Source organism: Bombyx mandarina, chromosome 10 (assembly GCF_030267445.1).
Source record: "Bombyx mandarina strain Sakado chromosome 10, ASM3026744v2".
Taxonomy (NCBI): Eukaryota; Metazoa; Arthropoda; class Insecta; order Lepidoptera; family Bombycidae; genus Bombyx; species Bombyx mandarina.
Window position 1 is genome coordinate 2,737,068 of NC_143217.1, and position 21,225 is coordinate 2,758,292.

The window sequence follows — 21,225 nt, forward strand, 5'->3', positions numbered from 1 at the left end:
TGGAAATAAAACTTCCACAAAATAAGGAAAAAATATGTATTCGATTTCAAACAGATAAAAAATTTATGGGATAACATTACTTTCACTAATGTAATTTTGTTTCTTTTTTGCTTTGTTAATAACATTAACGATGTATTTAAAATAAATGATCATTGTTTTGTTTTTCATTTATTTCAACAAAGTGCAATTACCCCTGAGATATTTGTGAATGAATGAATGAAATCATTATAAGTTTCTATTATTTTAAATTATTAAATAAAGCCGTTGCGTATTCCATTTTGATTTACAAAAAAAAATGAGGAAGAAAAATGAGGAGGAAAAACTATGACTAATAAAACAAAGACGATGAAAATTTTAAATATCCAATAAAAAGTTTCTAAACATCGAACAAGCAGCGAATCTTCTTTGCGAAATCAATGTCATTTTTATAGAATGTGAGGAGTAAAAGAGATAGATAGCTAGCTATTAATGTGTGTATCTACTTCAAAATTTGTAAAAATAATATAAATCTACGTGTTGTTAGTGAAACTTTGTTAAGTAAAAAACTTAAGTTAAGATGATGATTGAAATAGTTTATCAATTTCAGTTTTTGAACGAAAAATTTGATGACTATGAATTAAGTTTATCCGCTATGTTCTATAGTGACGGTGACCCTTCCGACGATAGGTCAACAACGTTGTAGATGAAACGAAATTATGAAAACAATTGAGAAGTTAATAACCCTTTCAAGTTTAATTCACGACTTTGCCCTATGTCAATCCGAATCCAAGTCGATCCAATTCACAATAAAAAGACTGCAGGTTGAATCAATTGTTTTTACTCATAATGCATTCGTAACATAAGCTATCGACAGTCCAAATAAAAAACAATAGACAAAATTAAGATAACTCCCAGAAATAGATAGCATCTTTAATTTTGTCACTTCATGTGAGTCAAGAGCGGTCACTCGTGCGCTCCGTAGGCGTCGCCCACGTTCAATCCATTTCCGCTGCGGACCTTATGAATGAGGCGAAGTATTCCTACATCTCTCATCAAATATTACACATTAATCCCAGAATTTAAAAGAAAGACACACGTTACATTCCTACAAACAAACAAACGACCAACGGCCAGAATTGGCACCAAAAACACTCGTATGTCCGTTCAATGGACTATTAAATTAATTTAAGATACGCGTCGACCTTGGTCGAGGACTTGCGCGGCGGACGTCGATGGTCGTAAAATAAAAACGACTCTCGCAGTCGCTGAGACAAACAGACAGACGACTGTAATATACGGCGAGACGTTCAAACGATTGCCGGTCGATACCTCTACCGTCAGAACGTCGGCATCCGGCATTCAAGGTGACACGGTCCATCCTTGCAGATCCGGTCCCAGCTAAACGCAATATTAACATATATAACTTCACTAACACAATCGATGCGAAACCCTTGAAGAAATACGTATGAGTAAAACCTTACATCAGTTTACTTCACTACGACCAAACCAATTAGAGTACTGTACATTTGTGTACGATAAACGTTGAAATATGCTTTTTTTTATTATAGGCATATAAACGTTACATAAATTAATTACTATCCAGTATTACCGATGTGTTACACAACGACTTGGTCCGGCTGCATTTGAGAGTAGAGACCGCGTGGTCTGGACGTCGTTAAGTCGACGTGGAGTACCAACAGTGGTTTCGCCCGCGCAGTTCGTCGACCGGTCGCCCACCAGACATATTGATCCCATTCAGTAGATCCTGGCTGATTGACAAAACTAGCCGTGGGTGTGCCACCCATACTTTGTACATACAATTCGGAGACGTAAATATATCAGATTCTCGACAGTGTCATTATGTAGGTAAGTTAAGCAATTTCGGAGAGATAGTTTTGAAAAATAGCGTAGGGGTGAATAAATCTGAGGCCGGGCGTGGGTCGGAGTGGAGGTGTAGAAAAAGTCCTTTGACAAACTGTATGTTCTCTAGTTAGAGTGTCTTGGATGGCGTATAAATTTATTAAATAAAACATATTGACGGCGAACTTGCGCAACGAATGGTCTAGAGATAGCTACAGCGACACCAAGTCTGCGATGGAAAGCGAACGTTATGTTAATCAGAGATGGTTAGATAGAGTAACAGACTGCAAAATAAATGCAGCAATCAGCCGTTTAGAAACTATTTTAATGTTTAATAATCCGCTCTTTCTATCATGGCTTTTATCTGTTCATAGCCTATTATATTCTATGGACGTGTAGAATGTGGGTGTGTACACTTGTATAATATTGCAGAAAATCTTGTAGCTCCAATAAAATTTCCATTTTAATACGCTTTTATTAGCTTCAGAGGTATGTATGTTAGTATTTAACGGAATCTTTGAACATGATTTTAACCCCCTTCAAAACGTCGGATTAATTCGAAATTGGCTGGACTTTAAACTGGAACTGAACTGGAACTTGGAGAAAAAAAATTTAAAAAATTGAAATTCAACTAAAAAAAAAACGCTTTTATAGAAAATCTGATACCATGCACCCCACGCTTTTTTCTACAATAAAATCACTGTTTCTTACACTATTTTTAATTCAAATTTATCAAAATTTATTTTCTATTAAAACGTATTTTTTAGTTTTTTTTAAACTATGATTTTTATCGAATAAGTTTTAAAACACGACCATCACCTAAAAACCCAGCAGTGCTGTAGGTATGTCTGGATGGATGGATACACCGCTGAAAGTGTGTTTATAGCATCCGCTTTCCTGCCGTGTTCCGACGAAAATACCGTTACGCCCGCACAACCAAACTCCATTGATTTACATACGCAAATCATGACGAATTGCCCCACAATGCAAGCCGAAATACGCTGTTGCTTCATTACCTACCGACCATGCAGACCAATTCATTTCGTTTTCGTTCCGATGTCGATCCTTTTACTGTTTACGCTTTACCATAAAAATTCGAAGCCAAAATTAAATTAAAACTTCAACTTCGAAATCTTGTTAAATTTATTATTTATACTAGCTGTACTCGCCCGCTTAGCTGGGAATTTAAAATTGACATTATTATTTATTGTCATTATTATTAGGGAGTCCAATACTCAAATAAATATTAGCCTATCCATTAAGTACATGTATTTTCTACATGGATACCAAGTTTCAAGTCAATCGGAGGCATGGTTCAGTAGTTGTTACGGAACATCCGTAAAAACCACTGTAGATTTATATATTAGTATAGATTAAAAAAAAATTAATTAAGTTATAAGTCTAACTTACATTGTGTTTTGACACTATTGATTATTTTTGAAGCTAATTTTATAAAGTATGAATGCCAGGTATGAACCAGGAATGACTATTTTTAATTAATCCCACTTTTTATTCGAGATTTTTTTAGGACTTCAATCCCAACAATATGTTCTACAAATCTTTATATTCAATATCCAACAAATTCAGAAGCTACCTTGAGAGCTAACAAATAACTATTAATTAAAATTTTCGCAAAGTTCATTTACAAATAGACGTGGCGAGCGGAAGCACGACCAACAAAAACAAACGATCGCTACACAGAGCCAAGTTTAAAAATTTTACACTCGTTAGTGCATCCGGCGAAGTACGGATAGGATAGCTCGAGCAACCTTTTTGCTCCTGGTTCGATTTAAAAAGAAATAAACCGATCAATTGAACTGCATAGCACATTACGAGGGAAAATATCCTGTCGCCGCGGGAGAGTGGGCAGGTTGTGCGCAGGCATCCATGAATGGCCCTAACGAACTCGCTGACCTTGGCGGGCCGGTCCTTTATTCCTCGACTAGCAATGTAACCTCTACGCATAACATCTAACGCATGTAAGAAAAAAAGATGTGCGGTGTCGTGGGACACCGGATAGGAACGAAGTTCCTTATTATAAAAATATTAATTTTAAGTTCTATTCGAGGTATAAAGAAAATAAATCTGGAGGTTTCGCAACAACCCACGGTCATTCGGTAACGTGCGAACTTATTGTGGTACACTTCATTCACGGTTGTTTGCATAAGAATTAGTGTATTGCGCAAACGAACGCTCTGAAATCGTGGTCAATGAATGATAAAAAAAATGTTATTTTTTGTAAGTTATTAAAAAGTTAAGTCGTACACTGTGTGCATTACTAATTTGTACGTTATTGCAAAGTTAAGTCGTACACTGCGTGCATTACTAATAAAAATCTTACGTTACGGACGTTTCTTCCCGGTTAGGGTCCCTCCGCATCGTCCCGTAAGGAACTTCGTTCCAAAAAATATTCACAAAAATGATAGCACTTAACGATTTTAGTTGTCGTTTTGAAACACTAAAATTAAATCATGACAAAATGTCTAAAAACGTGTTACAAACACATAACGATTCTCATTACATCATTACACACAGAAGGTACACATACGTGCATGCAAACACATTCACGATTCTTTCATTGGGCCTTCTGGATACGTGACGCTCTCAGTCCACACTGACCAGGAAGTAAACGAGTCTATCTATATCACGGACGACTTTATTCATCGCAGACTCATTTCAAATACTGCACATTAAGTTTGTATCAGGGTCGTTTTTCATTTTAATTTCTTATTTAGTTTCGCGAAGCTGCTGGCTTACGTATCGCCCTTGGAGACTCCTGTATTGACATGCTAACCCACTTGGCTGCGTGTCGACGCATATTGACAAGGGATTACCGCCACTCCATATTGCAGCACCGCTTATAAACACCTGGTAAATCGTAACGTTTTTGTTATTTAATATTTACAACGTCAAGTGTTTTTTTTTATTGCTTAGATGGGTGGAAGTGTAAAATAGGTATTCAATTTAAAAATATAGTTTAAAAATATATTTTATTGTGACAGACAATTAAAAAACCTAACGCAGAATAACTATTCCTATATTGTAGCACCAGGTTTACTCATAACACTATCGACGAATGCAGGAATATGAGAAAAACGTTATTTGCTATGGCAATTTTAAATCTCGTAAAATAAATAATATGCAAATTTCGAACAACAATAGAAAAAAAAACCTTACCGGTGGAAGATTTTTTTCACTTTGTAGTTGTCGCCTCATATGAAGTGATTGGAAACAGCTTACCGTCATTATTAATGGAACGTGTTGTAAGATTATTAAGGGTTATAATACATCGTATAGGTACGTCATTACCATTTCGACATCAAAGTCTCCAGATTGAATTGTTTTAAAAGGATCCGCTATAATAGAGCCCAACCACACTTGAACTTTCTGAATCAAAAACGAATCCATTCGTGTTGATACAATATAATAAATGCCAGTCATTATCATTTATGTCGGTTAAATTGCCGTTGCGGATTCGTGTAGGAACATTGACCTGAATCCGTCGATTGAAACACGTATGATCGGACATATTAGGTATCTTACCAAACATATTCAGTAATACCTTGGTTGCCATCTAAGCAATGACAATAAAAGGAGAAACCCCATTTTGGGCCTAAGCGTTACACGAATGGGATATGTACCAAAAAATTCGTCTATTTTGCTTGATTAACCTATTAAAATCTTAGCTTCATTGACAATGGCCAAGTGTAGAAAATAAGTTGAATTCAATTTTTTGTTTTAAACAATCTTTGTAAACATCTGCAACACTTATTTCAATATACGTAACTAGCTCCACAAACTTGCGGATTAGAATTAGAACATCCATAAAATAGGATCGATTTAGTGGAAATCAAGTGTAAAAAATAATTAATACTCTTTTGCTTTAGGATAAATGACTGTTTTTATAGGTATTTTAATCAATGTAAATAGAGTATGGCCATCGAATCGTGACACAACTACTTACAATGGCGGCAATTCAAAATATCTACAACTGACAACATTAAATATAGCATGAAAGGGTAGTTTTGCATTTTTATATTAATGTGACTATGCCATAGAAAAACACAAATGTATCAAATCGTGTTATGTTATCTTTAATGTTGCCAACTGAAGATATTTTGGATTTTGCCGTAAAGCAGTAATGCGTTTCAGTTTGAAGGGCGGGGCAGCCGTTGTAACTATACTGAGACCTTAGAACTTATATCTCAAGGTGGGTGGCGCATTTACGTCGTAGATGTCTATGAGCTCCAGTAACCACTTAACATCAGGTGGGCTGTGAGCTCGTCGATGGGTATATAAGCAATAAAAAATAAAAATAAAAAAGGCATGAAATGAAATGTGATGAGATAATATGGGAGCACGTAATGATTTATATTTTATATAAAAAAGTTATCATATAAATATAGTTTTTCATATAAAAAAGTTTTCATTAAAATTAAAATAAGACTGACCTAAAGGTCTTAGTTACCAGGACATAAAATCCCTTAAAAAAATCATTTCGTGCGCAGCGCGTTTCGCATTACGTTGTTTTTAATTTTTGGCTTTCATTCGTTTTCGTAAACAACCTAACGCGCGATTTCTCGTAACAGGTTCCATTTTTATTTTAAAGCAACCTGTTGCTGCAACAGGTTTCGTAAAAAATTACTCATCTTTAGTAGGAAACAGCCTCAAAAATATCGTTTTTATTAAAATATCTCGAACAATAAACATAACCTAAAATGTAAACATTGTCTGATTTTACCAAGTTGGCCATTGCTGGGAGACCTGAAAATTGGGCTCATGAAACCTTCTTAGGTATTGTAACTTATGCCCAAATTCTAGCACTGTAACGCCAGGCCCAAGTTTGTATGGATTTCGGGTTTGTCCTTTAACAAATTGACGTTCCACATTTGACGATACCAAATTAGTATAAATTTATGTTACAGGTGCAGAATCCACCAAAAACACAGGACATTCGGGACAAGAACCCAGTTCCCGACCAAATATATAGTACCAATACCAAATATATTAATACCAAATATAATACCAAATATAGTACCAATATACCAAATATATAACAAAGTACAATTAAGTAATTGAACCCAGAATCTAATCCTAATCGAGTGTAGTAATCAATACCAATAGTAACTATACCAATGAGGCGAAAAATAGAATAAGATGTAGGAACGTGAACAATACCTCATTATAGACTGATGTAGCTACCGTTGAATTAAGGAAGTCGATATCTATTAGCTCTGCACAATAGGTGAGCGACATCCGAAGCTCATTACTGATGTTCGTTTCCGCTAACGATTTGCAACTTGCGACCAAATCACTGCTTATGCGTAACATCAATAAACTTGTCACACAATGGACGCGAGAACTGTAGTTTGTATGCGTTGGACTGTATTCATCTTAAACAGTGAAGGCGTAACTAAATATTCGACATAGTTCCGGCAGCTATTTGGTTGGGTATGTAGACAAAGACGGTTAGGTATCGATTTGTCTACGTAAGTAATTAACACCCATCCACTCACATCTGACCGGCAAATTGTGTAACAAACGGAAAAGTAAATAGAGTGTGGTTATACTCTGTCCGATGATATTTTCTTTTAGTGTTTTGATGAGTTGTTTGTGGCGGTAGTAACAGCGCTAGAAGGTCAGGAAGGTAAGCGTAAGAAGGTGTGTAAGGTAAACGAGCGCGACCTTGACTTGCCTTGGCTTGTTTACGGATACTCGACGGAATATTTTTTTAAATGAATACGAAAATAAAAAACAAAACAGACATAATATTTATTATGCCGATTCGAATCTGTACAAAAACAACGTCAAGATCGAAAACCAAAAGATCTGTGAAGAAGTTTCCCAAGCATTCAACTCACGATTTTCGTGTTGGTTGGTCTCTTGTAAACTATGATAAAGTTTTTTTTTTTATTGTTTAGACGGGTGGACGAGCTCACAGCCCACCTGGTGTTAAGTGGTTACTGGAGCCCATAGACATCCACAACGTAAATGCGCCACCCACCTTGAGATATAAGTTCTAAGGTCTCAGTATAGTTACAACGGCTGCCCCACCCTTCAAACCGAAACGCATTACTGCTTCACGGCAGAAATAGACAGGGCGGTGGTACCCACCCGCGCGGACTCACGAGAGGTCCTACCACCAGTAAGTACCAAATTGTTTTTTTTGTTACAGCTATAAAGTTTCCGCTTTTACATCGGTTGTACGGAATCCTAAAACGTATTTATTGTTATAAATAACTCTAGTATTACTGATACACGACAGACCTTCGACGTCCCAGGCTTTTTACTATTTAAACTATGCAAATAAAACGTGACGACGCATACATACGAATGCACGTGATCCATAGAACCGATCCTTGGGGCTTAATACGAGCAAACAAGATCTGTTTTGTGCAAACAGTGCATGTTATCTCGGCTTTTACGGGCAGCCATTATCTGAGCACGCCGCCACACCACCACCTATGATGCACGTAGTAGCAGTAGGGAGTGAAGAATGCATTTTGAACTCTGCGAATGTTTATCAAGTCAATATTTGATTTTGTCGCATGCTCCCGAGTGTACAAAGAGAGCTTTAAGTTCTAGACGACAACCGTATTCGATAAATACAATACACCGATCGAGGAAGAACGGTTAAGCTAAGGAAAATAAATAATATTATAATATTTAGACAGATTACAAGATAGTCAACGTTTAAAATTGATAGTACATATATATATTTTAGTTTTATTTCCCAGGACAAAGCCAGACGGGAGCCCATAATTGCTGATTTAATGAATTTATTTTTACAGGGCCACAGTACTGCCACAGCGGAAAGCGTATAATGACTTCCGTTCATTGGACAACGAGAATCGTCGAAAATAAAAAAAAGAGAAGACATTCAGATCTCGCCAGAGTTGAATTATTGCGATCGGCTGGAATGATAATATGTGTTTTATTGAGCTTTTAATCTTCATTCTCTCATTACACTTTATGAATGCCGTAAGAATAATAATAATAAAAATCGATTCCCTGGTAATATTCAAACAAATACTCATTTTGAAACGGTAAAACTTTACAAAGACATCTGCATTAAATAGTAAAATTATGGTTGTTAAGATTGACATGAAAAATTCGGTCGACGTGGCCAATCAGGCCCAGCTTTCATTGGCTCGTGAATCTAAACGTCATCTATCTCGAAGGTATCCACACGCTGGTTTTTTTTTTTTTTCCTACCTAAGCTGATAGCCCTAGGGGCTATTTTAGCGTAACCCTAACTTTAGTAGGTGAGCTCACGGAGCTCAAACCTGATGACGTTGCTAACACGAACCCTAGCAAGAGCCGTGCTTCGCAGAATCTACCACCGGATCGGAAACGCGGCCCACTGGGAAGATCCGGCGAGAAACTCAGTGGGCTGTGTCTGAGAGTTAATTTACTCGTCGAGCCCTTCGTCGCAAGCGACGGGTTCGACGAGAACGGTGACCGGTGCTTGAAGTACCTAAAAGCACCGTTAGTGGATCGGGAGGATCCGAGATGACGTGAGACACGCTGGAACTATTGTTATATGCTATGAAAATAGGACAAGATGTAGGAAGTGTAATAAGGAGATCAAAGCTCGATATTATTGTCTCGTGACAGTAGTCTTCTTTGTTTATACAAGCGCAATATATAAACTCGTTTGGACGAAGATACTAAAACGACCTCTACGATAACAATTAGCAAATTACTAACGTATTCTAATTGTCATTTTTTTTATTTTTTATTGCTTATATGGTTGGACGAGCTCACAGTCTACCTGGTGTTAAGTGGTTACTGGAGCCCATAGACATCTTCAACGTAAATGCGCCACCCACCTTGAGATATAAGTTCTAAGATCTCAGTATAGTTACAACGGCTGCCCTACCATTCAGACCGAAACACATTACTGCTTCACGGTAGAAATAGGCAGGGTGGCGGTACCTACCCCCGCGGACTCACAAGAGGTCCTACCACCAGTAACAGAATGTAATAGCTTCCCAATTCTATTTTTTATCTATACTAATATTATAAAGCTGAAGAGTTTGTTTGTTTAAACGCGCTAATCTCAGGAACTACTGGTCCGATTTGAAAAATTATTTCAGTATTAGATAGCCCGTTTATTGAGGAAGGCTTAACATAACATCTTAACGTCGCAGCAAAATAATGATCAAGCGTGTAATAATGATGTACAAGGCGCCGACCGGCAGGTACGCGACGGCACACAATAAGAAAAATAACAAGAATGGCCGAAATCACTAAGATAGGCTTTGAAAATTGTAGATTTTTCTGGATTTCTCCGGGACTCAACATCAGATCCTGATCCTGATAATTACAGGACCATTTAAGAAGTCTAACCTTCCGAAAAAAAAAAAAGTAATTATCAAAATCGGTACAAGCATTCTCGAGAAATCGGTGAACATACATAGATAAAAAATGTTGGACTACTCGATAACCTCCTCTTTTAAAGTCGGTTAAAAAGCGTGATTTTGGTACCTTAAAAAACTTTTTAACATTCTATTATTCAAAAATATTTTCACCTTCTACATAAATTAAGTCGCAGGTAAAATTAGCGTTATCCCAAAGTAACTATTCCACGCGGATGAAGTCACGAGCAAAAGCTAGTATAAATAATAAAACACCATTTATGCCTTTTCCATTTATGATTATGGCACTGTTTTTTTTCCTACCTATGCTGATAGCCTTGAGAGGCTATTTCAGCTTAATTATGGCACGAGGGTTGCAGATATTAAATGCATTTAGTGATTTTCTCACAGTCGAATCGGTAATCTGTTCACATCCGGTGTACAGGGTACTAATTGTGCAAGTTAACACGTATTGTTTCCGTCGATGAGTGCGTTGTTTCCATTCGCTGCACCCGACGCGCTCATTGAACAATTCTAGGAACTGCTACGCGATTGTTCAGTTCCCAAGTCGGTACCTTTGTAATGCATGCAGATATCTTCAGCAAGACTTTTAAAGGATCGCAGAAAAATAAGGAAAATCAAAACGACGAACAGAACAGACTTGCTTGTTTGCCTTCCAAAGAATGATTTTATAACCCTCAGACACAGCCCACTGAGTTTTGGCAGAATCTTTCGTCAACGAAGAGACTCAAGCCATAAAAAATAATTGGAAATAATATTTTGTGTGACAGCTAATAATTAAGTACTACGTGTCACGTTCATACACACACCGGTCACCGTCCTCGTCGAACCCGTCGCTTGCGACGAAGGGCTCGACGAGCGAATTAACCCATAGACACAGCCCACTGAGTTTCTCGCCGGATCTTCTCAGTGGGTCGCGTTTTCGATCCGGTGGTAGATTCGGCGAAGCACGGCTCTTGCTAGGGTTCGTGTTAGCAACGTCATGAGGTTTGAGCCCCGTGAGCTCACCTACTAGTTAAGGTTACGCTGAAATAGCCTCTCAAGGCTCTCAGCTTGGATAGGAAAATAAAAAAAATATTTAAGAAGCTAGTGAACTACTAATAACATGTTGGTCACGTAAGAAACGGTGAAAGATATGGAAAGCCTTGTCAGGAACTTACTGTATAGTGTTATATTTACTAGCACGATTTCATTAGCTTGACCTGTATCTAAGTATATTATGTATTAACTACAAGAAATTCGATTAATTTGAACACAATCTTTAATATTAGATTTATTATTAACGTTCACCAAATCAATGTCGATATAATAGCTTGCTTATGCTATATGCAATAGTGCGCTATTACGAATCCAATAAATGCTTGGAGAAAAAAAAACTTACATTTTCAACTTCCAACCCCTCTAATTTGGAGTAAACATTATAAACGTGTATATTACCCCAAATATTGGTACTGAATTCCTATTAATTCAATACAAATTTATCTTAAGAACGCATCGTCTCACATGTGAAATCCTACATAAATATCACCAGCTCTCGCACTATCCCTAATGTCGCGATACAGGAAGCTGGGTTAAGGGCTCAAGACAAGCTACACGATATCCCTTTTACGCACACCAATTAACGGACAAAGTCGGACCGGATGTGCGTATATACTACATGCATTAGCACCTCGCTACCCTTTTACTAATCTCTTTATGGGAACCAAAATAAACAAACGCGCAAAATCTCAATTCACTTTATTAGTAGTAACTGAAAACATTACATTGAATTGTTAGGTTGTTTTCTTCTAGGACAGAACGTGAAGGGCTGGGAAAACAGAGAAAGGGTTCAAAAACACAATGAAGATTAAAACTTTTACTACTCTGCTAGGGCGTCTTATGAAGCCAAACGGGTAGGCACTACCACATTTTTTTTGCTTAGATTTGCTTAGATGGGTGGACGAGAACACGGCTTACCTGATGTTAAGTGGTTACCGAAGCCAAAAGACATCTACAACGTGAATGCCCACACTCACCTTGAGAACTCATGTTCTAAGGCCTCAGTTTTTACAGTACAACAGTTACCACGCACTTCAAACCGAAACGCATTACTGTTTCACGGCAGAAAAGGTAGGGTGGTGGTACCTACCCGTGCAGACTCACAAGACGTCCTACCACCAGTAAGTAACATATGAATATGCTTGCCTATGTCTGCGCCGAAGCATGGATGCGTTTTGGTTTGAAGGGCGCGAATAATCTTCATACTTTACAATCAAGACTTAGACACCATAGATTCAAGATGGGTAACAGCATTCGCGTTGTGAACTCCGGTAACAGTTTAACACGAGGTAGGCCATGAGCTACTTGTATGTAATAAAATTCTTATTTTCATTTTATAAGCACAATTTGCCTGGAACACTCTCTCAAGTTATGTGTATTCATATACATATTATTATATACAATTTTATTTAGTATTTTAATTTTTTCCGTATTGTTTCAATCAGTATTGGTTTGCATCAATGGTTTAATAATTCAATAAAAAATATGAAAGTTTTTAAATCACAAAAACCGATGACTGAGTTCAGATACAACAAAACAAACTTCAAATAATGTACCGCTAAAACGAACATTTATAGGCCTCATACATACATTATGAGTTACTACAAAGTTATTCGAGAACTGTTTCTCAGAGAGTTAGCAGAGTCATCTAATTGATAATATTTGTTTATATATGTTTTTATATGTATATATTTATGTATATCTATATATTTATGTATATGTATTTATTTAAGTACTATGTATTATGTATGTTATATATACACATAATATATGTTTAAGTAATATCCCCTTCACACTACACCTACCAAGCTTCATCTCTGCACTCCCCTAAGGTAGACTGTTAGAGAATGCCTATAGCATTAAGTCCGCCTTTATACTTTCTAGTATAAGAAGTTATAAATAAATAAATAAATAAATATTACAAACGTCTTCAAGCGATAAATAATTTTATTTCTATGCGTTCCATACTAGTAAATGTGTTTTGTTATTCGATTCCCTATTCCAAATTTCTATTATTAGATTTTAAATGAAACCGGAAATGCAGCCCGTGCTGCCAATTACGGAACCAAGGTATAACGGACGTATGCTACTTCCGTTTTACGCTTGAGCGACTTCCACCCCACGACAGGGGTAGTTCCGGAAGGGACAAATATTAATAAACGCTTAAAAGTCAACCGATTCTTTGTTCCGATTCTTAGGACTTCCGCTCTTTTGTTTGTGGCTCAATAGCAGATTTTTTTTTCTTTCAGCTTACGTACTGTCTGTTAATTCATTTAAAACAGGGACTCCCAAACTTATTTTGTCTACTACCCACTTTGAGAATAAATTAATTTTTAGCGCCCCCATTTTTTCACCTACTTAAAAACCACTATAGCGAAAGCACAGTCAGTATCTAAGTCCTCCTAGATGAAATTACAAATTGCCTCCCAACTCTCTACACAATGCCCCTCTTTTTTATGGGTCTCTTACCGCCCCCCTTTAGGCCTGCAGCGACCAGGGGTGATTTAAAACATACATTTATTTATTATTAACTTACGAGCTAACATATTATATGAACCCAAAGCTTTCTAACCGTATTTTCTAAATATAAGCAACGTGTGAGTTATGTTAGAACGAAAACAATTAATAATATTTTATAGTCAATTTACGACTTAAATTAATATCTCAACAAATTTGTGAAGGAAATTCATGCACTGTTAGGCTTGTGAACGCGCAGCCCATTGCCGGTCGATCGTATAAACTTCGAACATAATTTATTGTTTCCTCTCTGTGTTTTTCACTCGCCAACAATACTCGATTATCGAAGAGCGTGAAGTTAATGTCTTTACGAGGTGTCGAGGAGTAATTTGCTTTAACAATACCGTGTATGCATGTACATAGTCGGGAATTTCATTAAATTCTGTCTCATAAATAGAAATCTAATGCAATCGTGAAGAATAATGAATAAACAATAACGCAAGAAAGCCTTTTGAAAACAATGGAGCAATAGCTTCGGATCTCTGCATACTCATGAGAAACTTTCCCACAGTTTCTTTCATTGCCACAATGTTCGTGAGATAACAACTCAAGACATAACGAAACTCTGCGCATAAAACTGAATAGCACACAATGAAAACTGAGTTTTTTTTCTTCATATCATTTAAAAACATCATCTTGACCGTAATTACCCTAAACAACGCAGATTTTGTTATTAACAAGTCGCATCTATGAGCGTTAAATACAGTTACAGTATAAATTTTAATTTTTTTTATCGTCACAATTAAATTAAAGCTAAACAATGAAAACATACAATTCTTTCGTACATATATGTATAAATATCAAAAACAATTGTGGGAAAACTCAACAGGATGTAATTTTTGTACCGAATTAACGTGTGATTACAAAATAGTTTCAAGAAGCCATTGCGCTTGAAAACTATTGTTAGTTTAGTTTTTTCGTTTAAAAAATAACTAACTTTAATAAAGTTTACTAAAAAGCTCATTTGAATAAGAGCTAGAACTGAGTAAGAAAATTAATTAATATAAACAGCATTGACGTGGAGTGGAGGCGTTGTTTTCACGTGGATTATGAAAATATACTTAATACAATGACAGTTTACCCCAAAAAACAAAGACAAAACCAATATTTGTACTTAGTATATGAAAAAGGAAAAAGATTAAGTCGTTGAAGCTTTAGCGCTATTTTATACAATTTATACAATAACTACAGATTTAAGAATTGTTGACGAATGAAGACTTCTTTAACGAAATATTTGTCACAACATATTCTTGTTAGACATCTAAAACATATACTCGTAATAATAAATACAGTGATTTCTGTGTACATTTCACAACTGACCAGCGCTGGCCCACACTGCAATTTCCGTTCAAAGGCAAAGTACTTGATAATTTTATGAGATAACCCCGCATTCTTGTTGATTGACTTCCTCAATTAAATCAGTAATTAGTAGTCAAAATAACATTTGTATTTAGATTTTAACATTTTACAAGAAAAGCACAGCTTAACCATTCAGAACCACCAGAAAAACCAGAACCATTCTTATACTATTCAACACTCCCATTACGAATATACTGGTTTATATTATAATAAGCTTCACGTCAAAACAGAATTTTAATAATGCCAATTTTAATTATTAGCCTTTTTTATTGATGGATGGATGAGCTCACGGTCCGCCTGGTATTAAGTGGTCACTGGAGCTCATGGACATCAACAAACGTAAATGCCAACACCCACAGTGAGACAAGAGTACTAAATCTAAGTTTTACTACAACGGCTGCCCCGCCCTTCAAACCGAAATGCATTATCTACAGCTTCACGGACGAAATAGGCAGGGTGGTGGTACCTACCCGTGCGGACTTACAATATGTTGTACCACCAGTAGCCAACGACAAAATGGATAACGTCGATGTTTAAATGAAATTAGTGGTCCCAAAGAGGCGTGTCACCATCCGACGCCGGTCATTGATTTTATGAATGAAAATTCCATTAAGCCCACAATCGGATTATATCCACTAAGATATTAAATTACTGCATATATTTATTAAGACTGTAAGAGATTTTCAAGACATGTGTACGGCATTTTAATATATTACTTACTACAGGTTCGTTACGTATCTTATAAACAGGTGGACATTGGGCAATAAATAAAAACATACCGCTGTGACGTGTGTGTATGTTTTTTTTTTCTACCTATGCTGATAGCCTTGAGAGGCTATTTCAGCTTCGCCCTAACATGTAGATGAGCTCACGGGGCTCAAACCGGAGTGTTGCTAACACTGGCCCTAGCAAGGGCAGTGCTTCGCAGAATCTACAACCGAATCGGAAACGCGACCCGCTGAGATGATCCGGCGAGAAACTCAGTGGGCGGTGTCTATGGGTTAATTCGTTCGTCGAGCCCTTCGTCGCAAGCAACGGGTTCGACGGGGACGGTGACCGGTATGTGTATGAACGTGACACGTTGTACTTAATTTTTAGCTTTCACACAAAATATTATTTCCAATATTTTTTTATTGCTCGAGTCTCTTCTTTGACGAAAGAGTCTGCCAATGTCAGGTACATAGAATATCAGTGATATAGATATGTAGTTAATAATAGATGAGAAGAATGAGAACGGGAGAAAAATTTGTAAATATTTTTTACAGAATTCCAATATTGATTTTATACGACATTATTCGATTCATTCAGTTCGTCAAACGTCTACTACACACGAGTCAAAGGAATTCAATTTTGTATCGACGTTGCACCGATCGGTATCACAAGGCAAACAATAGGGGGTCATCAATTCTGACACGACACGAATGTCCGTAGAGTACCGCAAAAAATTAAAAGAAACGAATCCAGGTAGAGTAGTCCATTTAACGCCTTATTAAAAGTAATGGATGGAATGGAATTGATGTGGCGCCATCTCTTTCAAAGTGCTAATGAAATTTTGTTAAATGAGACATTATTTTCTTATTTATATTAAAAGAACACGGTGGAAGTCAATATCGAGAGATCATCACATGACATCAGTCGTTTCTGTGACGATTATCGATTAAATGTGGGTTAAGTTTGAGCTTCTACGATTAGTTTCACAAAATCGTCTGGTGCAGCATTGATGCTGGATTTGAGGAATACGATAGCCGTTAATCCAATGAATATTAGTATTATTTCCATAGTGCTATCTACAAGCCCTGCTGCACCTACATCCCCCTACATTTTGTTAATCTGATTATTAAAAAATAATAACATAAATGTGATATATTATATAACCGGCAAAATTTTATGAATAATTAATTTTATATATTTTAATATTATAAAAGAAGACTTTTAGTACACCTACTTAATTCACATTACGTGGGTTCCCACCTACTGCATAGCCTACAAAAGTTCTGTTAGTTAACATGTGACCAAGTTACCTACGTGAAACTTTAATGGCACAGCCTTTGCGATATTATAATGGTGAAAAGAAACCATTTATAATTGCTCACCGTATACGTCAGAGGTGTCTACCAATGTGCTGCTTTCACAGAGAGGGATTTCCTCTAATTTGATCGCCAAATTTCACCTAAACGTCCCTGTATATGTATCCAGGGTAACACAAATACTTAAAAATTAACACAATTTGTTTTTAACAGCCTAGAAAACAACACTGATTTAAGTACGATGTCAAATTTGGAAACGTCAAAGATAGACAAGAATCCTGCGCACGCGCGTCGACACTTGACTCCGCGCCGCGACTGAACAAGAAACGCGACCGCGGCACGCGCCGTTTGATCGGGGGCTTCATTCAGAAAAGCCGAGTGGCGGGGTGCGGGGCCCTAGTAGTCATTGAAGACATCACCGACTATGTACATATACATACATACACTAGCGACCCGCCCTCGCTTCTCTTCGGAAACTGTTATTTATTATTGATTTCTCCACTATTTAATGGATGCTATTATACATATAAACCTTCCTCTTCAATCACTCTATCTATTAAAAAAAACCGCATCAGAATCCGTTGCGTAGTTTTAAAGATTTAAGCATACCTAGGGACAGAGAAAGCGACTTTGTTTTGTACTATGTAGTGAGTGATACATGATACACTCATAATCGTGATGACCTATGTCTTACGAAACGAAGCCATGTGGCGATTTTCACAGAACACAACTTACCATTTATTGAAACATCCGAAAACACGTCATGAATTTCGAATCGATTTCACTCAGTATCCGTACATAGATCTTAAAAAATCTTCGCCTTGGATTAATTTATGGTGAACAACAAAATCCAATTGGGACAGAACTAATTCGAGAGAACTCTTTGATTGCTGTCCAATGTCAGAATTAAAATAGATTTTTATTTTCAGTTTCGGTGAGACACGTTAATGGAGGCAGTGTCATCAACAGTCCCGCTACGCGTGAAACGGTTCAAGTTAGCGGATCCCGTTGCACTGCAAGCGGATTTACAGCAATAATGACCAGACTAGGCAAGAAACGACGATAGTCGGCATTAGTGAAAGGCCACGAATGCACCGGCAAAGGCTTATGTAACGATATTGCACAGCACGTGTGTTAAGTTGTCGCATTATGTAATCGTAATATGCATTTGACTGTGTCGCTAAAAGATTCAGACTGTATGGGTGTGTGCGATTCTACCCGCGTTAAATATGAAATAAATTACATAAAATGTCACCTTAGCGCTTTGAATGCGCTTTAAGATGCGCTGTATTCATCGAAATTCATCGGCTTCAGTCGTGTGAAGGAGATATGTAAATATTTATCAGATTCCTGACCAAAATTAATCTTTAGCTTAACCTATCAACTTAATAACCTTAAAATTATGATGATTTCAGTGCTTTTGCAAGTTACTCGACGGACTGCAATGTCGACTGTATTGTTGTCGTCGTGGCCTAAAGGATAAGACGTCCGGTGCATTCGTGTTGAGCGATGCACCGGTGTTCGAATCCCAGGCGGGTACCAATTTTTTTTAATGAATAAATACGTACTCAACATGTGTTTACGATTGACTTCCACGGTAAAGGAGTAGCATCGTGTAATAAAAATCAAACCCGCAAAATTATAATTTGCGTAATTACTGGTGGTAGGACCTCTTGTGAGTCCGCGCAGGTAGGTACCACCACCCTGCCTATTTCTGCGAGCTTAGCATCCATGGGCGACGCTAAATAATATCAAACGAGACGTAAGTAAGTTTCTTTACACTCAAAGTCAACATAAATCCTAAGCTGATGGTCTAGAGAGACCATATCAGCGTAACCTTAACTAGTAGGTGAGCTCACGAGGCTCAAACCTGACGAGGTTGCTAACATGAACCCTACAAAGAGCCGTGATTCGCAGAGTCTACCACCGGATCGCGACCCACTGAGAAGAACCGGCGAGAAACTCAGTGGGCTAAATTTCACGAAACAACACAGCAACAATCTTCTGGTCGTCAGTGAATGCAAGACATACCGGAGATTGCGACTGCTAGCTAAATGTTTGACACCAGCAACAGTAACAGCCACATAGAGAGACTTATTAAATACGGAAATGTTGAACAAAGAGCCAAGTAATACGAACAAGTTTTTTATAAATATTATAAATAGATGTAATAATGAAAAAAGCTGTCTTGATAAATCTATACTATCTATCTACACTGATAATCCAGACCTATATCCTTTGTAATTCAACATCATTATAAATATATATTTATAAAGATACCCTTATAAATATCATAATTTATATTATGATCATAATATTGCTTTTATTTTAATAAGTATTTACAGTTACAGTACAGTCAGACGTTTATGATTATCACGAAACATCCTAGCACACGAAATGAAACCGTAAAAGTGTCAATAGTCATAGTTGAATAATCTTTGGTTCTGTGTGTTTTTTCCCAGACTTTAATCTAGAACTACCTAGCTAGTAAGAGCTCCTTCAGACAATTCTAAATCACATGTCATTTTCAGTTTGATTTAAGCAGGCGAATGCTGTAGCACCATCAGGAATCTTCATGATCAAGAAATTAACCTTCGTAAAAACTCTTAAAACAATTCATGAAATTTATACCATTATATTAATGAAAAAACAACTAAAATCTAATTAGCATGTAAACTTTAGTGCCCTTATGAAAACGTACCTGCCCAGCATAGTGCGATGAAATCTTTAGACGTGGCAGCCCCCTCCGGTAAATTCCACGACACCTTGAACTCAGTTCCTTCAAGAGACCAGCTGATAGTTGCTTTATCTTTCGTCTCATGTACACTGCTCTTCTCATGTGCATCTTTATTCTCCTCGCTTATGGCACTGGTCGTTTCTACAGACGTATTATTGGCACTTGATTGTTCAAAGTCATTAGTAGTCTTCAGATTATCGAATACAACTGCATCTTGTTCCCTATCATCGTTTAGTTCAGCACTAGCACCACATACTAAGTCATGCTCGTCGGACATGACTTTCTTAAGACGAAATTAACTGTGCATTGTTGTATCAATGAATTCTGAATGTACAAAATATTTCGAGTAGGCATGAAATTATATTTTTGATAGAAATTAACTTGGAAGGGTTAACTGTTTGTGTTAATTAAAAAATAAAATTGCGATTATGCTTCTGTAAGTAAATGTTATCAACGAAGAGGAACTGGAACTAATGTTTTCAAGTGGGAAGCGCAAAGTCAGTGGCGGTGGGGGTGTGTCGGCGTCGCGACGCCAGCCCGGCCGGCGCCGTCGTTAGTCGAAGTCGTCTAAATCAACCTATTCAGTAGCGGCTGGAAATCTTATATGTCATCTTCACTTTTGTTATATGATTTCTTTTAATGAAAATAGCAATACACTTGACTGCTCTAGATACTCCTACTGAAAAAATCATAGCAACAATTTGATAACACAAGTAATTCTGTCATTATCCACAAAAAATTACAAATTTTCATCATCATATTTTTATTTATATAGCTTTTCATTCATTATCATTATCAAGTATGACAAAATACTCTTCATGATTCAATAGACCAAACAACAGAAACAAGAATTGTGAATATTTTTTTCATAATAGGCGAAAATAATTCTGTAGGCATAATTTTTGACTGTAAAGTCTAGAAGAGCTAATTCTGTTACTTGAAGACAGAATACATATAACAGTATCCTCAACTTGCATTCAGTGTCAGATTGCAACTACGAAAATGAACGAAAATGTGTTCAGTAACAGCTACAACAGTTATAATAATCTGACTAAATTATTTAATGGCCATTGCAAAATTAAAATGTATATTTTATTAATTGCCAGTAATTTAAAGGTGATTGATTACCTTACATTCAACTCAGAAGGCTGTCTACAATAAAACAGAGTTTTCCAGTTTATGCTTCAGTACTAACAAGGATCCTTCTCCTCCTAAATATATTTATTTTCTGTTATGATTATATTCAACAAAGCACAATCCATGATTACTATAAATCTCTAAATTGTTCAATTCTAGTAAAAAAAATTAAATTCTTGTTTTGTTTGTT

The 21,225-nt window shown here is 36.7% G+C and overlaps 1 protein-coding gene across 5 annotated transcripts in view; it reads right to left on the reverse strand.

The window, feature by feature from the left end:
• Positions 1 to 21,225, reverse strand: part of Hecw (Hecw ubiquitin protein ligase) — a 110,346-nt gene that overhangs the window by 87,882 nt on the left and 1,239 nt on the right. For 2 of the 5 annotated variants that reach the window (XM_028180356.2, XM_028180355.2), the window contains exon 2: positions 19,863 to 20,222. In XM_028180356.2, coding sequence (XP_028036157.2) covers positions 19,863 to 20,175 — 313 coding nt within the window. In that variant the 5' untranslated portion in view covers positions 20,176 to 20,222. Of the gene's footprint in view, positions 1 to 17,227; positions 17,483 to 19,862; positions 20,223 to 21,225 lie in introns of those variants that run through there. The other 3 variants (XM_089730142.1, XM_028180357.2, XM_089730141.1) reach the window with 2 other exon arrangements.